This window comes from Balaenoptera physalus (assembly GCF_965194825.1).
Source record: "Balaenoptera physalus genome assembly, chromosome: 12".
NCBI lineage: Eukaryota > Metazoa > Chordata > Mammalia > Artiodactyla > Balaenopteridae > Balaenoptera > Balaenoptera physalus.
Genome location: NC_138897.1, coordinates 75,163,077 through 75,184,970, shown reverse-complemented (window position 1 = coordinate 75,184,970; position 21,894 = coordinate 75,163,077). Strand labels below are relative to the sequence as shown.

At 47.6% G+C, this 21,894-nt stretch overlaps 1 protein-coding gene across 5 annotated transcripts in view; it reads left to right on the top strand.

Annotated features, from left to right (window-relative positions):
* The window catches only part of THOC5 (THO complex subunit 5), a 31,649-nt gene extending 11,476 nt beyond the window's left edge, over positions 1–20,173 (top strand). For 2 of the 5 annotated variants that reach the window (XM_082418542.1, XM_082418543.1), the window contains exons 9-23: positions 1,115–1,247; positions 1,970–2,002; positions 3,272–3,349; positions 4,026–4,066; positions 4,296–4,395; positions 5,801–5,909; positions 9,534–9,635; positions 10,191–10,287; positions 10,836–10,950; positions 12,965–13,068; positions 13,213–13,300; positions 13,620–13,838; positions 15,848–15,963; positions 16,934–17,124; positions 19,973–20,173. In XM_082418542.1, the coding sequence (XP_082274668.1) occupies positions 1,115–1,247; positions 1,970–2,002; positions 3,272–3,349; positions 4,026–4,066; positions 4,296–4,395; positions 5,801–5,909; positions 9,534–9,635; positions 10,191–10,287; positions 10,836–10,950; positions 12,965–13,068; positions 13,213–13,300; positions 13,620–13,838; positions 15,848–15,963; positions 16,934–17,124; positions 19,973–20,036 (1,590 nt within the window). In that variant the 3' untranslated portion in view covers positions 20,037–20,173. The remainder of the gene's footprint in view (positions 1–1,114; positions 1,248–1,969; positions 2,003–3,271; positions 3,350–4,025; positions 4,067–4,295; positions 4,396–5,800; positions 5,910–9,533; positions 9,636–10,190; positions 10,288–10,835; positions 10,951–12,964; positions 13,069–13,212; positions 13,301–13,619; positions 13,839–15,847; positions 15,964–16,933; positions 17,125–19,972) is intronic. The other 3 variants (XM_082418544.1, XM_082418545.1, XM_082418546.1) reach the window with 3 other exon arrangements.
* The last annotated feature ends 1,721 nt before the right edge of the window (positions 20,174–21,894 follow it).

The following is a 21,894-nucleotide window of genomic DNA, read 5'->3' as shown; positions in this document are numbered from 1 at the left end:
GAAAGTTCTAATTTTCCACATCCTTGTCAACACTTGATGTTGTCATTTTTCTTGATTATAGCCATTCTGGAGGGTATCTTTTATGGTTTAAATTTCCATTTCCCTGGGGACCAGTGACATTGAGCACAGCACGTTTTATATACTAATTGGCTTTTGGAGTACCTCATTTGTGAAGGGCCTGTTAAAGTCTTTTGCTCATTTTTCTGTCGGGTTGCCCGGAATTCTTTATATTTTCTGGAGATGAGTCTTCTGCAGATATCTTTCCTTTTCACTTTCATAATAGTATCCTTTAATGAGCAGATGTTCTTAATTTTAATACGATCTCGTTATCAGTCTTTTCCTTTCTCTGTCCCAAGGTCATGGAAATATTCTCGTATTTTCTTATAGAGCCTTATTGTTTAACCTTCCACATTCAAATCTATAGTCTTCCTGGAAGTGAATTTTGTATATAGTGTGAGGTGAGGGTCAGATTCTTTCCCCACAGGTATTCAGCTGATTCATTTATTGAAAAGACCATTCTTTCCCCCACTGTTCTGCAGTGCCATTTTTGTCATAAATCAGATATCTGTATATGTTTGGGTTTGTGTGTGCGTGATCTAGTTGTCTGTGCACCAATATCACACTGACTTATTACTCTAGCTCTATCAGAAGTCTTGATGCTCAATAATGTAAGTCCTCCAACTTAATTTTTCAGGATTATCTTTGTTATTCTTGGCCTCTTTTATTTACATATAAGTTTTAGAATCAGCTAGTCTATTTTCATCTGCTGGGATTTAGATTGGATTGCATTGAATCCATAGATACTTTGGGGAGAATTGACATCTGGGCAGTATTAAGCCTTGGAGGCCATTAACATGGCATATATCTCCATTCATTTAGATCTTTCATTTCTCAGGTGTTTATGTAGAGGTTGACACACTTTTGACATTTAGGTATTTGATGTTTTCTTGATGCTAGGCGGATAGTATCTTTTTTTAAAGTTCATTTTCTTACTGTTTTTTGCTGCTATCACTTTCATAAATAAAAAACTGTATACTAAGTAACTAAGAAGCCACATGTTCCTGTGTGGACTGCCTATAAAAGAAAAACAAAATCCCTTCTTCCCTGCTTGCAGGCTTCCCTACCGGTGCAGGAGTACCTGTTTATGCCCTTCGACCAAGCTCACAAGCAGTATGAGACAGCCCGACACCTACCACCTCCCCTCTATGTCCTCTTTGTCCAGACCACTGCGTATGGGCAAGCCTGTGGTGAGTATGGGGGCTGGGCAGGGAGGGGCTGTGGGAGCAGCAGCTGTGGCCAGTTGAGTCATTTGGAAGCAACTCCTGCTGAGGAAAGCTCCCTGGCCCTACTCAGAAGCCCTCGGGTGATAGATGCTGCCTCCCCTCTGCACTGCCCAGCATGGCTGCTTTGACCAGCTGGCCTGAGGCTGGACTAACCTGATGGGCATTTCAGAATGGATGGCTTTGAATCTTTGATGAGCCTGACTGGTCGGCTGTTGTGTTCAGTGCCCAGGCAGCCTATCTGGCCTCCCAAGCGCTCACCCCATCAAGGCACGCTTGGCAGGTGGATCAGTGCCTCCTGCTCGCTTCAGAGAGAGGGTTTGGTGAACACAGGTCCCAGCCAGCTGTCTCAGGCTTTCACCAAGCCCTGGAACAGGCTGCATGTCATAACAGTGAATTACGGAAGGAGAGGAGGTGTCCTCATTAAGCTTGAAGGCAGCCCATGACTCTTAGGATTTTGAGAAGCTTTTAGAGATCCTACCTTTTGCCCTACTGCAAGCTTTCACCCAGCACCTAAATTTTTTTTCCCTACGCCCACCCCACTGCATCAGACAGACACACATTGCGCCAGTGCATGCCTCTCCTCCCAGCCATGGGCATCAACACATTACTGTCTCTCTTCTTGTGTCTTCCTGGTCGTTTTGATCCCTCTCCCTCCCCATTCTTCTCCCTCCTGTTTTCATCATCAGCTCATATGAAATCCTCCCAGCCCCCTAGACAGGGTGAGTAATTTTCTTTTCTTTTGTGTTTAAAACCCAGCATGTTTCCATTCCCATTTTACTGTAGAATTCCAGGAACTAGTCAAAAGAACAGTCTAGCATTTGCCAGTGTTAATGGGGGCAGCCAGCTTGTTTGGGATGAGGTGTGATGGTTCATGAGGGTTGTCAGAGATAAGCAGTGGTCAGCCACTTAGGAATATCTCAGCGGCCTGCCACTTGGGGGAAGTTTGTCATCCCTCTTTATGCACTTGAACAAACCCTTTCAGGCTCCTGTGACTCTCTGCGTCTCTGTATACCCTTTTGAATGGAGAAGGAAGGATGATGGCCTATCTGATCTCTCAGCGCTAGACCCATGGAGTTGCACAGAGGCAGGCCCAGGCATCGCTCATTGAGGTGTCAGGCCTGGTGCAGGGAGCAGGCCACTTAGCTTTGTGTTTGAGACACCAAGCTCAAGTTGAATAGACTTGGTCTTGAATCCTAGCTTATTTACCTCTTGGCTGTTGTATCTAACTTCCCTGAGCCTTAATTTTCTCATCTGTATATGGCTAGAGTAATAGTATTGCTCCTATAGGATTGCTGTGAGGATTAAAAATTAATTTTTAAAAGTAATTTTATAATTAAAATTCAGTCCTCCTAGCCCAACCAGGCAGCCACCATTTGTCAAGTCCCTGTTTCATAGGTGCAGAAACTGAGGCTCAGAGCAGTGACATAACTTTCCAGGTTGTAAGTTTGGGAGTTGGTTGAGCAGAGACTCAGGCCGGGACTGGACTGCAGGTTCCAGGTTCCTGCCCACTGTCCTGCTGCATCCCAGTTAAATGTTACGGTACCAGGCAGGTACCAGGTGCTTGGTTTAGTGCAGAATAGAGAATAAGAACTGAGGGGAGAGCTGTCGTTTCCAGAATGTGGACAGTTACAGGTTCTGGATGAGAACCTTTAAGACAGTTGGTAGAGTTGTGCCGTGTGGCTTTAGGCCATCGGTTTGGATTTCTGTGCCTTGGTGTAAGCCTGAAAAGAGAGGCATTCACCCCTAGTCTCAGGTGATGCTTGGCCGGGAATCTGCATTTTTGGTTCCTTGTTTTCAGTAAATAATGGGAAAAAGACTTAGGTTTCCCACCTTGCTCCTCTTCATCTGGAGAAAGGACTTTTGCCCTCCAGCCTCGGTCAGTAAGAAGCTGTGACAGAGGCAGAGGAAGTGCAGCCCAGGGCGGGCCTACTCGTGTAGCCTAGCTCCTTCTCTAGCAGCTTTCACAGGAAGCTGTTTCTTGCTCTTAGATAAGATGTTGTCTGTGGCGATTGAAGGCAGCGTGGATGAGGCCAAGGCTCTGTTCAAGCCTCCCGAGGACTCCCAAGGTAAGTGGTGGTCAGGATCCTCCCCCACGTCTACCGTAGCTGATTCCAGGGATGCCAGGTCACCACCCAGGGCCAGTGCTGGTCCTTTGGTAATTAGCCGTACTGGTTCTGTGTGGCAGGGAGCTTAGCTTTAATGTCTTAGTGCTCGGGGTAGACAGGGAAAAACACTGCCTTTGGATTTCAGCCTGCCTGTCACTAGCTCACTGATCCTAGGGAAGTTCTTTAACGTTTTGGAGCCTCAGTTTACTCTCCTGTCAAAACAAGATAGTAATACCTCATGTAGAATTATTATGTGGATTAAATGAGGTCATGCATGCAGAGCCCTTAGCATCGTCCTCAGCACACAGTAACCCCTCAAATTATATGAGCTTCTGTTATTGTTGTTTATACTACTGTTACTACTGCCACCACCACCACCACCAGTGGAGGAGCTTGTGGTCCATAGGATGACATTAAAAATCACTGAAGAAAACCAGGGGTGATGGGATTGTAGGTCATTTTTCTTTTCCTTGCATCACTCTGTTTTCTATACTGAATAAGAAGCAGCAAATTTATTATTTATTCTAAAGAAACCCATTTACAAAAGCCTGGGCCCTATTACGCGCCCTGGGTTGAGGTGCTCTCAGGAGAATTGGGAGCCCCCTCACCTCGAGCTGCCTTCTCTCTGTCGCTGCAGATGACGAGAGTGACTCGGATGCTGAGGAGGAGCAGACCACGGTGAGAGTGTGGGGAGTGCTGAGCGGCTGCCCTAGGGGCCCACTAGTTGGCGGGTGCCATCCTCCCTAGAAGCAGAAGAAAGAGGTTTAAAAGAAAGGGAGGCTGGGATCCTGGCAGCTGGAGAGCTGAAGCACGGGTCTCAGTGGTGAGGCCTTGGCCAGCAGGGAGAGGGGGATGGGGGAGATTCCCATGAGCAGTGCTTACCAGCTCGACCCTTTCCTTTGTCCAGAAACGCCGGCGACCCACACTGGGAGTTCAGCTGGACGACAAGCGCAAGGAGATGCTGAAGAGGCACCCGCTGTCCGTCATGCTGGACCTGAAGTGCAAAGGTCTGGCTCCCCTTGGTCTGGGGGATCTCATAGCGCCTAGGAGTGCAGCCAGCTGCCGCTCTGCGGGGTCCAGCAAGCTGATGCCTCCTTGCCCAGGAAAAGATTCTGGTTTCATATTTCGGTTTTCCTGTGGTGTTCTTCATGGAGTTTGATTTTTTTCCCCCTCCTAAGCCATAACTCTGAAAACATAGCAAAAACATCAGACACATTAGGGATGCTTGATGGAACTACACCTCTTTCTGAACTTGACAGGTTAGATACACAGAACAAGTTGCCAAGAGTATGCAGGCTTTGAGTAAGATGACCAACCTGCTTAATTTAATACATATAAGTAGAACTTTGTATTTTGCAGAGACGATGGGTTTTGAAACTGGCTTCATATGGGTAAAGGAGCACATAGTAAAGCATCCCAGCAGGATAAGAGTTAGCAGTCAGATGTAAGTTTCCTTCTCACCCCAGACTTCCAGACCCTGGTCCTGGTCATTACCTCCAAGGGCAACCATTGTGACAGTTTCCTATGTATTTTCAAGAAATAAACTATGCATTTAGAAGCTTTTACGCAAGTATATACTTATCCCCTTCGCCTTTTATTTTTTACATAAATGGAAACACTCTACACATTTGTCCTCTCCTTGCCTTCTTATAAAAAATTTTTTGAGATAATTTTAGACTCAGAAGAGTTTCAGTGACGATACAAAGATTTCTCACCTCCTTTTCACCCCAGTATCAACATCTTAACCACAGTACAGTTACCAAAATCAGTGTCAGTTTCATTGGTACAATACTATTAACTACCAAACTTATTCACATTCCCCTGGTTTTTCCACCAGTGTCCTTTTTCTCTTCCAGGATCCAATCCAGGATCTCACGTTGCATTTAGTCGTCATGCCCCTTAGTCTCCTCCAGTCTTTGCTTGTCTTTCGTGACCTTGACACTTTGGAAGATGAGGTTTATGTATTATGTAGAAAGACTCTCAATTTGGGCTTGTCTGTTGTCTTCTCCTGATTAGACTGAGGTTGTGGGTTTTGGGGAAGGAATACCACAGATGGCAGTGTTCACCGTCACGTCTTATCAGGGGTCAGAGGTATCACTTCGTCTTGTTACTAGTGATGTTAACCCAGATCACTTGGTGATCCCTTGATCGCTTCCTTTCCATGTTGTATTAGAAGCAGAGTCTCTAAGTCCAGTCCACACTCAAGGGAGGGAAATGAAGCTCCACCTCTTGGAGGGAGGAGTAGCAAAGAATTTGTAGAGACTCTTTTTTTACTCAATGTTAAGTTGCCATCAAGTTGTTTTTGTAGTGAAAGATCTTAAAAGTCTTGTTGACTTTCCTTTCTATAATACTGTTGACGCTCTTCTAGTGTTTAACTCATAAATGATGTCTTCTTTTCCTCCTCCCCTCCAGATGACAGTGTACTGCACCTGACTTTCTACTACCTCATGAACCTCAACATCATGACGGTAAAAGCCAAAGTGACAACCGCCACAGAACTGATCACCCCCATCAGTGCAGGGTATTGGACAGGTGCTGCGGGGGGTGGGGCGTGGGAGGGGGTGTGGTGGGAGCCTTGGTGCTGGGCTCCTCTCGGATCCTCCCTCATCTGGCTCTGAGTGGAGTTCACGGCCACACTGGCTTCTGTTGTCACGTCCACACAGCCCCGAAGTCCTGGTACATCACAGGTATTTAGAAAGCACTCACTGACTTGAATTGGTGAAGTCCTCTTACTACACAGCAGATGCTAGAAGTGACTACAGCCTGTTGTAAATTGAGTGGGCAGGGCACCAGCTTTTACACCAGTGGAAAGAGTGTGAATGTGAAAGTGAGATTTGGCAGACCTTACCAGGTTGACAAATTTAGGCCTCTCTTTTCTTGCCTCTTTCTGTCCCAAGGTGCTGGGATTTCACTTTGTAGCTCAGCTCAATCCCAGGTTGTCCCTACCTGGGCAGCGGGAGGAAGACTGGCGGGTCCCTGTGGGGGTCTTGAGGAGGGTGAGCAGAGGCACGTAGTGGCAGCCACAGGTGGAGCATCCCCAGAAAGGCCCTGACTGTGGCTGCTTGTTCCACAGCCAGCGTGGGAGGAAGGGAGGAGGACCGAGAGGGCCTGGGGGTGAAATAGGCTCACCTGGCCTGGCACGCCTCCTGGCCCTGCCCCACCTGCTTCCAGTGAGTCCTCACGTCAGGTGTAGAAAGACCAGTGAGGGAGGCGTGGGTCTGGTACCTGGTGGGGTGGGACTCTTCCCAGGCCTGCCTGATGGTGGCGTTTCCCCTGGGTTTTCGACCCTGCACTTAGAGTCCACACCCCCTTCAGGCTGCATCCTTGGTCCCTGTGCTTGAGAGTGTTGCTGGACCACCCCGAGCACTCTGGATGGAGTTGACCTTGTTCCCATTTCACCCCAGCAGAGGGAGCCCAGGACTGGCTTCTTCAGAGTGCCCGGTTGCAGTGCTGGTCCAGTGAGCAGCTCGAGGGCCCCATGACAGCCCTGGCCACAGTGGAGCTCTTTGTCGTGATCGTTCTTCCTGCTCACTTCTCAGATGTCCTATCTGCTATGTCACGGGGCTGCAGGCTGGCCCCAGTGTGCACTGAAGCCCACTCCCCTGCGGGGCGCTGCACATAACTGTGATAGGGGCAGGACTGCAGACTGACTATGAGCTCTGCGAGTGCCGGGTCTCCCCTCACAGCTGTGTGTGCACCTTTAGCCAGATTACCTGGCCTCTGAGTCTGTTTCCTCACTCTGGACATTAATTAGATCCCCTCCCAGGGTGCTTGTGCGAGTCAGGTAAAATGCTTAGCATAGGTGAAACGCTTGGTAAATGACAGCCGTGTTTGTCATCATCACATTTAACTCTCACAGTAGCTCTACAAGGTGAAGAAACTGAGGCTCTGCAGAGTTAAGAGGCTGTCCCAAGGTCATGGGTAGTGCATGGAGAGTGATGATTCAAAGCCATCCGGGCCTGTGTACCATGGTACTACACTACTGTCATTGCCCTGGTCCCCAAAGAGGGAGGAAACCCAAAAAGAAACACCACCCTGAAGCCAGGATTAGCTCTTTAAGGGCCTTCAGGTGTTGTCTAGCTCATCCCTCTATTTTACAGTTGGAGAAACTGAGTTCAGGGGCATATATCCAATTATGGAAGTGCTGGGCCTAGACTTCAGACTCCCAGCCTAGAGGCCTTTGCTCAAGGCTGCTTTGGCCCCATGGAGACACCATGGTGTGTGGTTTTATTTATTTATCAACTAAAACAGGGATACTTTTTAAAAATTTCAGTTTAATCACGGTATGACACTAATTCCTTAATATCAATTATCTAGTCAGAGTTCAGATTTCCCTGATTTTCTCATAAGTGTTCTTTGTTAGTTTTGTTCTTACAGTTTGGGTTTTGAATCTGGATCTTTTTAAGGTCCATGTTTTGTAGTTGGATGAAGCTTCTTTCAAGTGTCTTTCCATCTGAATGTCCTGCCATCTTTTATTTGTTGAGGAAAGTAGGTTGTTTGCTCTGTAGGTTTCCCCCAGGCTGCATTTTGATGATTGCATCCCTGTGGTACAATTGAACGTGTTACTCCCTCCCCCTGTATTTCCTGTAAATTGTAGGTAGAGTTAGAGACCTGATCAGATTCCATTTTTAGCGGGGGAGGTGGGTGTGCAGCACTGTGTCAGAGACGTTGCGTGATTTTATCAGGAGGCACAGGCTGTCTCTATTTTTGAGATGTTAGCAGCATTGACGACTGATGCCAGGATCTCTTAATTCATTAGGAAATTCATGTTTTTATTATAAACATTTTATTCAGAATTATATGAACCTTGCTGAATTTTCCTCAGGAAATTGTTTTTCAGAATGATCTCCATTAGGCCACTTTAATTCATTAATCAGTTTTTCATTAAGGCATTGAATTATTTTTAATTATTTTCCATTTCCACCTTACGAAGATTTTTAAAATCTCTTCTTTTAAAACTTTATAACAAAGACGAGTAACTGAATAGTTTTTTGAATAGTCATATTTTTATGAGTATATAGCCTTCTCTTTAATGGCCATTATTTTTACCAAATTCAGTTGTCCTGAGCCACATATTGCAGATGGAAATTTTGTCGAGAAGATTTGATTCTTCCATCAGGTTTCGTCAATTTAAAATCCTAGCTGTTCTGTTTCATTTTGGCTGATTCTGTATATAAGTAACAGTCACTAAACATTGGCTAAAAGACTGACAATTATTCATTTTCTAGCCGGTTCTCTGTGTGAAGCAGCGAAGGGGACAGAGACCCTCGGGGGTCGTGGTGGTGCAGGGAGACGCTGTCAGGAGAGAGAGCAGGGCAGAGCCAGAAGCTGCCACCCTCCCGGTGCTAAGTTCCTGGAGGCCTGCTGGCTCAGAGCAGCAGTTTCCGCCTGAGTCACTCCTGATGCTGTCCCTGGAAGGCGAAGGGGAGCTCCCATTGGTGAAGGGAAAGGATGGGCCTCATTGACCTTTGTGATCAAATTACTCCATTCTGTCCCCATCTCCTCTGATTGCCACGTTTAATTACATGTTTAACCATTGTGAGTAGGTGGCTGTGGCATCACCGTGTCTCTCTGCTTACAGCACTAGGTCACCTTGTCTCCAGTCTATGTGATATATCTTTTTCTGGGAATTTTAAAGGGGACCTATTTCTGTGATAGCATGAGATTTGGTAAAAAGTGAGATAGGCACAATATCAAAGCTTCACATTGGATCTCTCTGGGGTAGAAGGAATCTGTTTTGCTCCTATGAAAATTCTGATTATTCCTATTGTGTCACAGGGCTTTGCTCCCCTGAGGAGAAGGCTCTGGTCACCATGTAACTCTTGAAGGGATAGGTTTCTTAAAAAATTGATGGTTAAGAGTATTACTGTCTTTGATGGAATAGAGTAAATCCTGGCTCCAGCACTTACTAGCAGTGTGATCTTGGACAAGCCATATCTTTTAAAGCCTTGATCTTCTCCTCTGTAGAATGGAAATGATGATACTCCCTACCTCATAGGGTTATGAGCATCTGATGACCTCAGGCATATAAAGGGTCTGGCTTTGATCATCAGTGAGAGGGGACGTTATCACCGCCAAATGCCCACGTCTGCATCGAAGCAATGGGTTGGCCGGCGTTCTCACTGCAGTCTTTTCCCTCTTCTAGTGACTTGCTGTCTCCTGACTCAGTCCTGAGCTGTTTGTATCCTGGGGATCATGGAAAGAAAACTCCAAATCCAGCCAATCAGTATCAGTTTGATAAAGTTGGGTGAGTCAGCAGCATTTCCTCCTCTCCCAGCCTCTCTGCTTCTGAGTTTCTCCTGTGGCTCAAACCCAAAGCTGGAGACCTGTTAGGGCCAGAGGCCTCCCAGGGGGCAGGGGAGGTGGCGGGGCAGGAGGGAGTGCTCTATCCAGAGAAGAGAACACATGCCTTTTCCTGCTTATGAGGCCATGGAGGGTGGGGAAGGGTGGAAGGATCAAAACTCTGGGAACGTGATAATAGATGTATTTAACATTTTAATTTTCTGAGGATTAAAATTTTTAAAATATTTTATAAATTGGTGGACTGATGAAGAGATCAAGTACACTGCCTTTTTATTGAGATTTGCTAATGAGTTGAAGACTGCCAAGGGAAAAAGAGAAAAGTGACTAGGAGAGATGAAATTCACAGTAGGAAACTGATGAAGTTAAGAGGCTTTGCTGGCAGCTGAGCCTGTGGGACCGTTCTGTTTTGGGGGGATGAGAAGGTGGGAGGAGGGATATATCCGGGGACCACTGCAGAAATGACTTATAGAATCATTTCATTCTGTGTTCTTTCCTGCAGCATCCTGACTTTGAGGGACTACGTACTTGACTTAGGGCATCCCTATTTGTGGGTGCAGAAGCTGGGTGGCCTCCACTTCCCCAAAGAGCAGCCCCAGGTGTGTCCACTGATCCGGTCCCCTTGGCTGAGGACCTCTATTTCTCTCCTCCCATACAGACTCCAGAAGGGCTTTGGGACTTTGAACTAGCAGAATGCTATCCCTCTGGGCTATGATCTATCTTCCCTCCACTCAGGATACTAAAATGTCCAAGGCCTACAAGTGTTTAGGTACCTTTTGCCTTTGCCATGAGCCTGTTAGCCCTCTAGGTCAAAGTAACTTGGATCCTTGCCCTGCGTGCAGTGCGGCTCCAGGTGCTTTCACCCCTTGGTCTTATGTACGAAGGTGCCAGAAATGAACCCCAGGGGACCTGGCACCTTAGCAGAAGCCTTCCTTTTCCACAGCCTCTCAAGATCTCAGCAGCTTGTATCGTTCCTGTTGGGACTCAGCCTCTGGCCTGTCACAGCAGGGAAACCCTGCTGTCCCCAGAAGGCATCTCAGGATGTGGGTGGTCCAGGCTGCCACAGGCCGGCAGGTCCTAGGAGAGAGGGGTGCCTGGAGGAAGGGATGGGGAGCTACTAACGTGTGCCGCTCGCTGTCCTCCACAGCACACTGTGATCGCTGACCACTTGCTGAGCGCCAGCCACATGGAGACCACCATGAAACTGCTGAAGACCAGGGTGCAGTCCCGCCTGGCCCTCCACAAGCAGTTTGCCTCCCTGGGTAAGCTGGTGCTAGTTAGGGCTGTGGCCTGAGAGCCACTCAGACAACGCAGGGACAAAGACAACGGAGCCCTGCACTCAGATTTCTTGACTCCTGATGACAAATCAAAGCGGGCTGGCTTTCTGGCTCTTGTTGAGCAGAGGTGTTAGCTGGGCCACTGGGGAGAGCTGTAGGCCGCCAAGCAGAGGTCTGAGCTCCCCTCAGGGCCACCAGGGCTGTGTCAGCCCAAAGCCTTTTGGGGGCCCAGGTTAGCAGATTGGTCAGGAGCATCATGCTAGGTCAGTGCACGTCAGACTTTGATGTGCGTTTTATTTATTTTTTTAAAAAATATTTTTTTAAATTTATTTATTTTTGGCTGTGTTGGGTCTTCGTTGCTACGTGCGGGCTTTCTCTAGTTGTGGCAAGTGGGAGCTACTCTTCGTTGCAGTGCACGGGCTTCTCATTGCAGTGGCTTCTCTTGTTGCAGAGCACGGGCTCTAGGCACGCGGGCTTCAGTAGTTGTGGCTCGCGGGCTCTAGAGCACAGGCTCAATAGTTGTGGCACACGGGCTTCGTTCCTCTGCGGCATGTGGGATCTTCCTAGACCAGGGTTCGAACCCGTGTCCTCTGCATTGGCAGGCGGATTCTTTTTTTTTTAATATAAATTTATTTAATTTAATTTATTTATTTATTATTTGTGGCTGCATTGGGTCTTTGTTGCTGCGCGCGGGCTTTCTCTAGTTGCAGCGAGCAGGGGCTACTCTTTTGTTGCGGTGTGCAGGCTTCTCATTGCGGTGGCTTCTCTTGTGGAGCACGGGCTCTAGGCGTGCGGGCTTCAGTAGTTGTGGCACGCGAGCTCAGTAGTTGTGGCTCGCGGGCTCTAGATCACAGGCTCAGTAGTTGTGGTGCACGGGCTTAGTTGCTTCATGGCATGTGGGGTCTTCCTGGGCCAGGGCTCGAACCCATGTCCCCTGCACTGGCAGGTGGATTCTCAACCACTGCACCACCAGGGAAGCCCCAGCAGGCGGATTCTTAACCACCGTGCCACCAGGGAAGTCCTGATGTGCGTTTTAATAGGAGCCTAATTCATTCCAGGCAGCCAGAATCGTGCTGGGAGAAGAGCCATGAGCACAAGACAGAGCCCTGCTTTTGTGGAGCTTATGCTCAGCTTACTTGAATACAGCTGTCCAGGGATCCACACTTCATCCCTTCCCTGACACCTGAGCTGACATCCTCCAGGGTGGGGCTGAGCCCCTGTGTTTTCCATAATGTCCCAGGTGATTCTGATGAGCCCTTGACCAAGATGGTGGCCATGTGGGGCTTTTCATTTGTTCATTCTGTAAATACTTGTAACAGCCTACCATGTACAAGGGACTTGTAAGGAGTGAGGGTTAAGATCTTTCTGATCTAAAAGAGCCACTGTCAGGAAAGGCTTTGAGTTCCCAGGACCCGTCTGGAGGCCTCACGTGGACCCTGTTTTCTCCAGGGCAGCACTGCTTGCTCCCCATCAGCATTGCTTAGTTTGTTTTGTCCCAGGGTTGGGTGATTGTCATCCTGGACAGCGTTTACCATGTTGGCACATTTGCTTATTGAAACGCCAGCAGGAATTCACCCTGGAGCAGTCCTCCTGCTCTTTTCCCTTAGAGGAACCAACACAGAACACTTCAGTCCTTCCTCCATCAAGGTCAGCTGTGAGAACAGCCCTCTTGGCTATTTGGTCTAATTAACAGTCACTGCTGCAGAGACACCGTACATCTCTGATTCTGGCTGCAGGGGTTTTTTTTGTTTGGCAGGCCATCATTTGGATTAAGGATAAAGTGCTGCGAATGCTGGTGCTGGGTCCGGCCTCAAGCACAAGCACTGGGTAAAGGTCAGGTTGGTGTGCCTTCGTTTCTGGCACGTGTTGGCCTGGGCACCTGAGTACCGAGTGTACCTGGACAGCTGGCAGGGCCATCTGAGCCCTGCAGAGGATGCTAGTTACCCAGCTGTGACAGCTGATTTCTACCTGTGACACCACCTGTCCTGCTCTCTTTTAGAACATGGCATTGTGCCAGTTACCAGCGACTGCCAGTACCTCTTCCCTGCAAAGGTTGTCTCTCGTCTGGTGAAGTGGGTGACGATTGCCCATGAGGATTATACGGTAGGTGGAGGGGTGACAGGCCACTGTTGCTGTCCTGGAGACTGCAGGCCCACGTCACTGTTCAGCTCCTGCTCCTCTACCAGAAGGGCAGGGGATTTGACTAGAGGAGCCACCAGTTCACCCCTTGTCCTTGGTGACTTCCAGGAGCTGCATTTTACCAAAGACATCGTGGAGGCGGGACTGGCTGGGGACACCAATCTCTACTATATGGCACTCGTGGAAAGGGGCACAGGTAATTGCTCTGCTGATCACAGTTGCTCTAGGCAAGGGGAGCCGCTGAGAATAAAACATTCCTGGGAGTTGCCCAAAGGAAGCGAAAGATCCTGGAATCCTGCAGTGGGGACTTAGCAAACAGTCATGGTTGTGAGAGGCAGCATTCAGCCAGGACTTGTTCTGCAACAGTCATGTCCATGCTTTATCAGCTAATCCTCAGGACAGTCCTGGGGCTGGTGATATTCCTGCTTTGTAGGTGAGGAAAGTAGGGCTTAGTCACAAACCCAGTCTGACCTCTGAGCCTGAGCTCTTAGCCCCTTTGTTTCATTGCATTTTAGAATCAGATGCCTGCTCATCCCCCTCTTCAGGGAAGGGCTGTCACTCTCAGGATGTGAAGTACAGGACCCTCCTCCCTCTCTGCAGTCCCTGCACTCACTTGGGAGGCATCGAGAGCTGTGATTTCTCACAGCTGTCCTGGCATCTGATCGGCCAGGGCTTCCTGCTGGAGCCACCCCGATGCTGCCTGTGGTGCTGTCATCCGGCCCCAGCCTTGGCAGGTCTGGCACAGCCTGCAGGATCCCACCCCAGGGGCTCAGTGCTGAGGCCACAGGGCGGAGGAAGTTGTCTGTAGTTCCAAGACAGTACGAGACATGTCAGGAAAGGTTGCACTCTTTGATGTTCAAGTTTCTCTATTTCTTCCCTTCTCCTTTTCTTTTCTTTGCATGTTTTTAGAAATATTCTGAGGAAATTAAATAATTTCAGATACAGTTGAGGCTCCTTGATCCCATTTCATTCTCACCCTGACGATAGGTGACTGCTATTTGGAATTTTGCATTTGCTTTCCATCCTCTCCCCTTTTTTTTTTTTTTGGGTGAAGCGAGTTCATCCTGATCATTTCAACCAAATTAGCTCTGCTTTTAGCTGTTTTGCTTCTGAGTTTGTTCGTTTGTTTGTTTATTTATTTTTGGCTGTGTTCGGTCTTCGTTTCTGTGCGAGGGCTTCCTCTAATTGCGGCAAGTGGGGGCCACTCTTCATCGCAGTGCACGGACCTCTCACTATCGTGGCCTCTCTTGTTGCGGAGCACAGGCTCCAGACGCGCAGGCTCAGTAGTTGTGGCTCACGGGCCTAGTTGCTCCGCGGCATGTGGGATCTTCCCAGACCAGGGCTCGAACCCGTGTCCCCTGCATTAGCAGGCAGATCCTCAACCACTGCACCACCAGGGGAGCCCCATTCTCTCCCCTTTTAAAAAATACTTTAACCTCATCCCTAAACAACAGAGTGCTATTTTGAAAGGGCACAAAATATGCATCCAGTAAATTTACAAAGCCCCAGGGGTGGGAAGTCATTGGAAGACATCACTTCTGCTTCTTGGTTGAGCGGAAGAAAGCTTGGAAAGATGATAAGTATTCTAGATTCGTACATGGAATGAATGTGATCATTTAAATTTTCATTAGATGCATTATAGAATTTGAAAAATTAAGAGTGAAATTTAAATGAATAAGTGGACAACAATTACATGGTATGGGTTAAAAACAAAAAATTAGTGAACAGAGATAAACCCCGAAATATGTGCAAACTATTATGGCAGAAACAACAGGAAAGTGTCACTTTTTAATAAATGTTGTTGCGACTGTCAGGGAAGAATTGTCTTAACCTACACTCTCTTGTTCTCTGTTATTTATTTGAATTACTGGTGGGTCAGAGAGCTCCTTTTTTCCTCCATAAATAATGAAAAAGGAGTGGCTAAATGCTTAGCCCATTGATGGAGAGGATAAATGTCATCCTATTGAAAAAGGCAAAGGCTATCACCAGAGAAAAAATGAAAAAGTTAAAAAATGCAAATATTTCATTTAATGATTATGAACACAGCTTTGGCATCAGGTAGTTCTGATTAAACTCAGCATTGCTGCTTGCTTTGCAACTGCTTGATGATCTTAAGGAAGTTTCTGTCAGAGCTTCAGTTTTTTTATATGTAAAATGGGATGATAATAATGGTACCCACCTCAGAATCATTATTAGGATGAAATAAAATGTGTGCAAAGGGCTTAGCACAGTGCTTGGAAAGCAGTAGGTAGTCATTAAATGTTAGCTATGAAAAAGCTGCACATAACAAAATAGATAAAAATAAAGAACAGAATAGAAAAAAATATATTTGACTAATGTAAGAGCTAATACCCAATATTGTTGAAAAGGAAAAACAGATAGGAAACCTTCACATGGGAAAATCCTTAACTTGCTGGCAAATAAATGCCAATGAAAACAAACTTCTGTCAAAGGAGTAAATAGAACTCTTGGGCAAACTCACTGTGGACCAGACTCTGGGGAGTCCACACAGCTTTGTGTCCTTGGAGGGACCAGAGTCACAGGACCTCACATTCTGCAACCTGGCAGTTCCACCTGGGAGATTCTAGAACAAAAGTAAAAGTCAGTTAGTGCCAGAATGTGCTCTGAGCACTTGGATTAACGTGAGACACAGAGCTAGCCTCAGGGGTCCAGCAGGGAGGGTGCCTTGGCTAACAAGCCAGGTCTCAGAACTGAGTTTTCCTCCTTTCCCCTCCCTTCCCAGCTAAGCTCCAGGCTGCCGTGGTGCTGAACCCCGGCTACTCCTCCATCCCACCTATTTTCCAGCTCTGTCTGAACTGGAAAGGGGAGAAAACCAACAACAACGACGACAATATTCGGGTAAGGACCTGCTGGGGGTGGTGGGAGGAGCAGGGAGAGCCTCCTTGGGGAGGTTGGCAGTGGCAGAACCTGCCGCAGCTGAGGGCTTGGGCACTGACACAATTCCCGGCGCAGAGGGGCCTGCCGGGGTTTGTAGAATTTGCTAGAGGGTGCATGACGTAGCAGAAAGAGCTCGGACCCATCTCAACCCCTTATCTAGCTTGGGGTCCACAGGTTCACCCTATTTATGAAATGGGGATAATATAAATACCTGCCGTGAAAGGTTGTTGTTTGGGCTTCTGTGGAAATGAGAAAAAACTCAGATGCACAGAAAGTGCTGGAATGAGATGATGTCCAAGATCATTGCACCTGTTAATTATTGTTATACCTGTGGATTTGATTCAGTAGTCATGGAGCACGTTTTTTTGTTTAATTATTATTTATTTATTTATTTATTTATTTATTTATTTATTTATGGTTGTGTTGGGTCTTCGTTTCTGTGCAAGGGCTTCCTCTAGCTGCGGCAAGTGGGGGCCACTCTTCATCGCGGTGCGCGGGCCTCTCACTATCGTGGCCTTTCGTTGCGGAGCACAGGCTCCAAACGCGCAGGCTCAGTAGTTGTGGCTCACGGGCCTAGTTGCTCCGCGGCATGTGGGATCTTCCCAGGCCAGGGCTCGAACCCGTGTCCCCTGCATTAGCAGGCAGATTCTCAACCACTGCGCCATCAGGGAAGCCCCATGGAGCACATTTTTAACCCTAACACTTGATTTGGATCTTATCATGAGATTCCTCTTCTACACATCTTTGCCTCTGTCTGTGGACGTGCAAGGCAGGGAAAGTTCTGAGTCAGGATCAGGAAGACCCCATTGTCTTGAGGAGAGGGAGCCTCAGGACAAGTCGGTCCGGCTTGATGTGCAGAGGCCCAGCTCCTGCGGAGGCCCGGGTGCAGTTCTTGTGAGTGGTGCTGAGTTTCTGGTTTTCCCACCCATAGGCCATGGAGAGTGAGGTCAATGTGTGCTACAAGGAGCTGTGCGGCCCCCGGCCCAGCCACCAGCTCTTGACGAACCAGCTGCAGCGCCTGTGCGTGCTGCTGGACGTCTACCTGGAGACGGAGAGCCACGATGACAGCGTGGAGGGGCCCAAGGAATTTCCCCAGGAGAAAATGTGTCTGCGGCTTTTCAGGTGAGGGGAGGGGCGTGGGTGCCAGGCCCAGGGACCTCCAGCCCTGCCTCTCACAGGGACCTGGGGCAGAGGTGAGCCTGGCATGGAAGGCACGCACGTTTCCTGGTGCACTAGTCTCCATTCACCATGGAAATTAAAATCCTGCTGCCAGATTTCCTGGGGAGAACTTGCTCCCTTCTTCCTAAAACTTTCCCTGTGGCCCCCATCCTACCAGCCTGGTCCAGTTGTTCATCATGAACACCCCCCAGGGGTGGGTCTCACGCCAAGTGAGCAAGAGGATTTGACTGAACTTTCCTTTCTCTACTTTCTGTGGAAAACAGTAGGTTTGCTTTTCATAGTCCAAATGAACCTTTTAAACAATATGCATCCCACCAGTCCCCAGAGTCTGCTCTACTTCCTAAGGTACTCACACATCTAGGGGGATCACAGCTATAGGCAGTCAGGCGTCACAGAAGGAACCAGCTTTGAAGTAACACAAACACAAGTGCAGATCTCTGCTTTCCTGCTCACCAGCTGTGTGACTTTGGAAGAGTCACTTCAGCTCAGCTCTGAACCTTTCCCAAAGGTGTTACCTTCTAACTCATGATGAAGTAGAGAGAGTTCATGTAAAGCTTCCAGAATGGATCCCGGCACAGGCGGAGGCTCAGAAAGCGCCAGCAGGTCCTGATATTGGTATTTAGCGTGTCTGCACGCACAGCACTGCGAGCTGCTTTTCTTTCGCCTTGGTGTTGGGTCCTTTCTTTCCCTTTCATCCCTTAACTAGTGTTCTTAGAGCCAGTTTCAGAACTCCAGAGTTCACACTGCTCAGGCATCCCTTCCCTTTTGGGCAAGGGGTTGGGGAGGAATGGTGTCTGCGAAGGGCTAGCATCTGTATCTAATCAGGACATCCCTTTGTTCTCTGTCAGTCTAAAAGGTGCCTTACCTGCCCCTTACCTTCTTCTCACACAGCCAGCTTCAGCTCCTGGAAGCTGCCCCAGCATCTTCCCACCTCCGTCTGGCACCTCCACCTGGCCTGGTTTGTCATGCTAGCTGATAATAACCAGCTGCAGCCCCGGAGTGGCTGCTGACAGGCAGAGCTGGCGGCTAGATGTTGGTGCCTTCTAGGACTTGCTTTCCCCGGTGTGTCTGCGTGAGAACTCAGCTCTTACCCCCACTCCCAGCCTGCTGTAGCACATTTCCAGGGTGGGAGTTCTCACACGGCCAGTGTTTATATTCTGTTATCGAATGGTTCCCGAAGGACCCATTTTCTGAAGTGGTTGGTATGTCTCCCAGGCTGAGCTCCTCCAGCAGGACATTCTGGGAAGGTGCTCCTTTGGCTACTCAGATCCAATTAATTCCATGACTGATGAGATGTGGGATGTGAGGTTCTTGGCCTGGAATTCAGCTGACCACTGGAATCAGGCCAAGGGGCTGGGCTGCAAAGGGCTGGCCTGGGCCACAGGAAATGCAAGGTCTGGCTCTGCCCGTGGCTGGGTACCTTCAGGCTATGGGGTCTCCATCAGCTGTATGCCTAGACTTACCTGTATGACTGCACCCTTCTGATGTTGGGGAGGTACATGACGTCGTGACTAGGAGCAAAGGCTTTGGGGGACTTGCCCTGGTGGTCCAGTGGTTAAGACTCCGTGCTTCCAACGCAGGGGGCTTGGGTTCGATCCCTGGTCAGGGAACTGAGATCCCACATGCTGTGCGGCACGGCTAAAAAAAAAAAAAGAGCAAAGCCTTTGGGGCCAGAAAGGCCTAGGTTCAAATTGCAGCTCCAGCCTATGTGATTAGGGTCTGTACTTAACCCCTCTGAGATTCAGATTCCTTATCCCTAAAATGGCATCCACCTCAGGTGTTGTTGGGAGGATGAAATTAAACCAGGCGGAGCATGTAAAGTGCCAAGCACAGTGCAGGCAGAGTAAGCCCTCCCTTAAGTAAGTGATTGCACAGCCCTACACACACACACCCCTACACACACACACACACCACACACTGCCTCTCACCCTCCCTCAGACCAAGATCCAAGGTGTCACCTCCTGGTTACCATTGAATGTCAGTCATAGGCAGATAAACGAGAGGCCCTTTAGCTGGATGTCATTCACTGTGGAGTTGTATGGAAAAGAACCCTGTGTGAAGTTTTTTGTTTTTGTTTTTTTTTTTCCTTCCCTGTGTGAAGTTTTGCTTGGGGGGCTCAGGATTGGAGCTGAAGCACCTAAGCTTCGCAGGGTCCAGGCTTTGGCTGTGATTGTCAGCTTGCCTGTGGCCAGCAGGCTTTGGCATCAGACCTGGTTTTGAATTTGTGCTGTGCTGCTTTCTGACCATATAATGTTGGGCAGACAGTTTACGTCCCTAAGCCTGTTTCTTCATCTTTAGAATCTATAAAATGATAGAAATAGCGTCTAAGAAGTAGTGAGTATAAAGCACGTGGCTCTTGGTAGGAACTTTGTACAGATTCGTTTCACACACAGACTCCTACCTGCATGGGACTCTCCCTGCAAAGGAGGATTTTATGGGTTTTTTTAAATCATAGAAATAAAACATGTTTGTTGTTAAATATAACAAACAACAGTGAGCAGTTTTGTAAAAACACTAAAAAGTGAGGGTGCCCAAGCCCTGTCCCCCAAAGTGCACGTCGTCAATGAGGGCCCTTCCAGGTTTGTGTTCATGCCTTTGCAGGCACATAAAGACATTTTTTCAGAAGTGCGTCACACCTGTCATATTGTTCTGCAGTCTGCTTTTCTTACAACATTCCTTTTTTTTTTCCTTAACAGCTAATAGTAGTCCCTTGTGTGGATGAATTGTAATTTATTTTATCAGCCCAAAGCGTATGGTATTAAAACTATTCTCCCTTCTCCTGTTTCTCTAGGGGCCCCAGCAGGATGAAGCCGTTTAAATATAACCATCCTCAAGGATTCTTCAGCCATCGCTGACCTCCCACTCGGCCTGTTGTTTCCCCCCAGACCCAACTGCTGCGCCTCTGCTTTCTGCTCCGGCGCACATGTAGCTCTTGATAGTCTCCAAAGACAGGTTTTCTATTTCTAGCCTATTAAAGTGTCACCTGACCATGTGGCCTTTGTCTGTGTCTCCTTAGGGAAGAAGGGGTGGCTTTGCAGTCTGGATGGGCAGGTGGGAGCTGTGGCACAATGTGAAAGAGCATGTGTGGATAGGCTTTCCCTAGGTGGCCAAGAAAAGCAGAGTGAGAACAATTCACCTTGCTTTGGCAGGTCCTCATTATCTTGGTATTTGTTATGCTAAGTCCCTGCTGTTAGCAGGTGGCAGGGGAAGCCAAAGTCGCATAGCACAAAAAGCAAAAGCTCTTTTTCCCCCTTCCCCTCACTCTTTCCACTAGACCTTGTCACTGTCTCTGATGGCCAAATTCTCCTGACTGGTGGCTGTTATAAACATCTGACAATGCAACGGAAACAGACAAATACATCCCAAAGAATAATTGTAAATCTTGCAGGATTTCATGAAGTTGATGAGAGTGATGTTGGAAAATCACATGCAGAGCTACTGTCCAGTGATGCTGTGGCAGAGTGAGACCAGGTGACATCTGAGGAGAGACTTCATGGTGATGACATGATAGGTACCTCAAAAAATAATGGTTTGACTCTCAAAGGATTAAGAGAAGTCCTGTATCCAAATGTAAAATAGATAGCTAGTGGGAAGCAGCCGCATAGCACAGGGAGATCAGCTCGGTGCTTTGTGACCACCTGGAGGGATGGGACAGGGAGGATGGGAGGGAGACGCAAGAGGGAGGAGATATGGGAATATGTGTATATGTATAGCTGATTCACTTTGTTGTGAAGCAGAAACTAACACAGCACTGTAAAGCAGTTACACTCCAATAAAGATGTTAAAAAAAAAAGTCCTGTGGAAATAGGTAACAGCCTTTAAAATGTTTGAAAAATTATCTTCTTTATAATTCTGCAAAAGTCAAACAAAATGAAGGATAGCACAGAATGTTCTTGGACAGTTTTGTCAGAAAAATTATACCCCGTCCCCCACCAAAAAGTCAATCCTCAACTCTTAATTCATTTTAAGAAATAAGATATAAAGATGTGAAAATATTGAAGAATTATTACACAGTTGCAAGTATAATCTAAAGTTTGCTAATTACAAAATGAAATAAATTTTATTTTTCCAGCTCTGTTGAAATATAATTGACATATAACATTGTGTAAGTTTAAGGTGTACAAAGGGATGATTTGATATATGATGTATTGTGAAATGATTACCATAATAAGGTTAGTTAACACATCCATCACCTCACATAGATATGGGGGGGTTGGGCATGGGGGTAAGAACTTTGAAGATCTATTCTCTTAGCAGCTTTCAATATACATAAATAAACTTTGTTTTCTGTGACAGTCCCAATCAAATGGATTTTTTTCCTCCCAAAACATGCTTTGAAGTTTGGTTCCCAATGTACGTGTATTCACTCTAAATGGAATTTTAATGGTTACCCTTGGATAACGTGGACCTCTGGTATGAAAGCCGTTTCTTCCTGTCCTCTGAGCTGACCACTGAGCATCCCTGTGGCAAGGATCTTCTGAGGCAGAACTAAGAGATTCCTAGTTCTGCCAGGATCCTGCACTTTATAGGTGGAAGCCTGAGCCCAGTGAGGAAAGGAGAATGGCACCTCTGGGGGTTGTTAAATAACCACCACCACCTGTGCCTTTCCTTCCCCTCAGTCTGGATCATTCGTTTGAATTCTAGAGGTAGATACTGTCCAGCCCTCAGGTCCTTGAACTTCATTTTGTGTGAGAGTCACCTACCCTGGGAGTA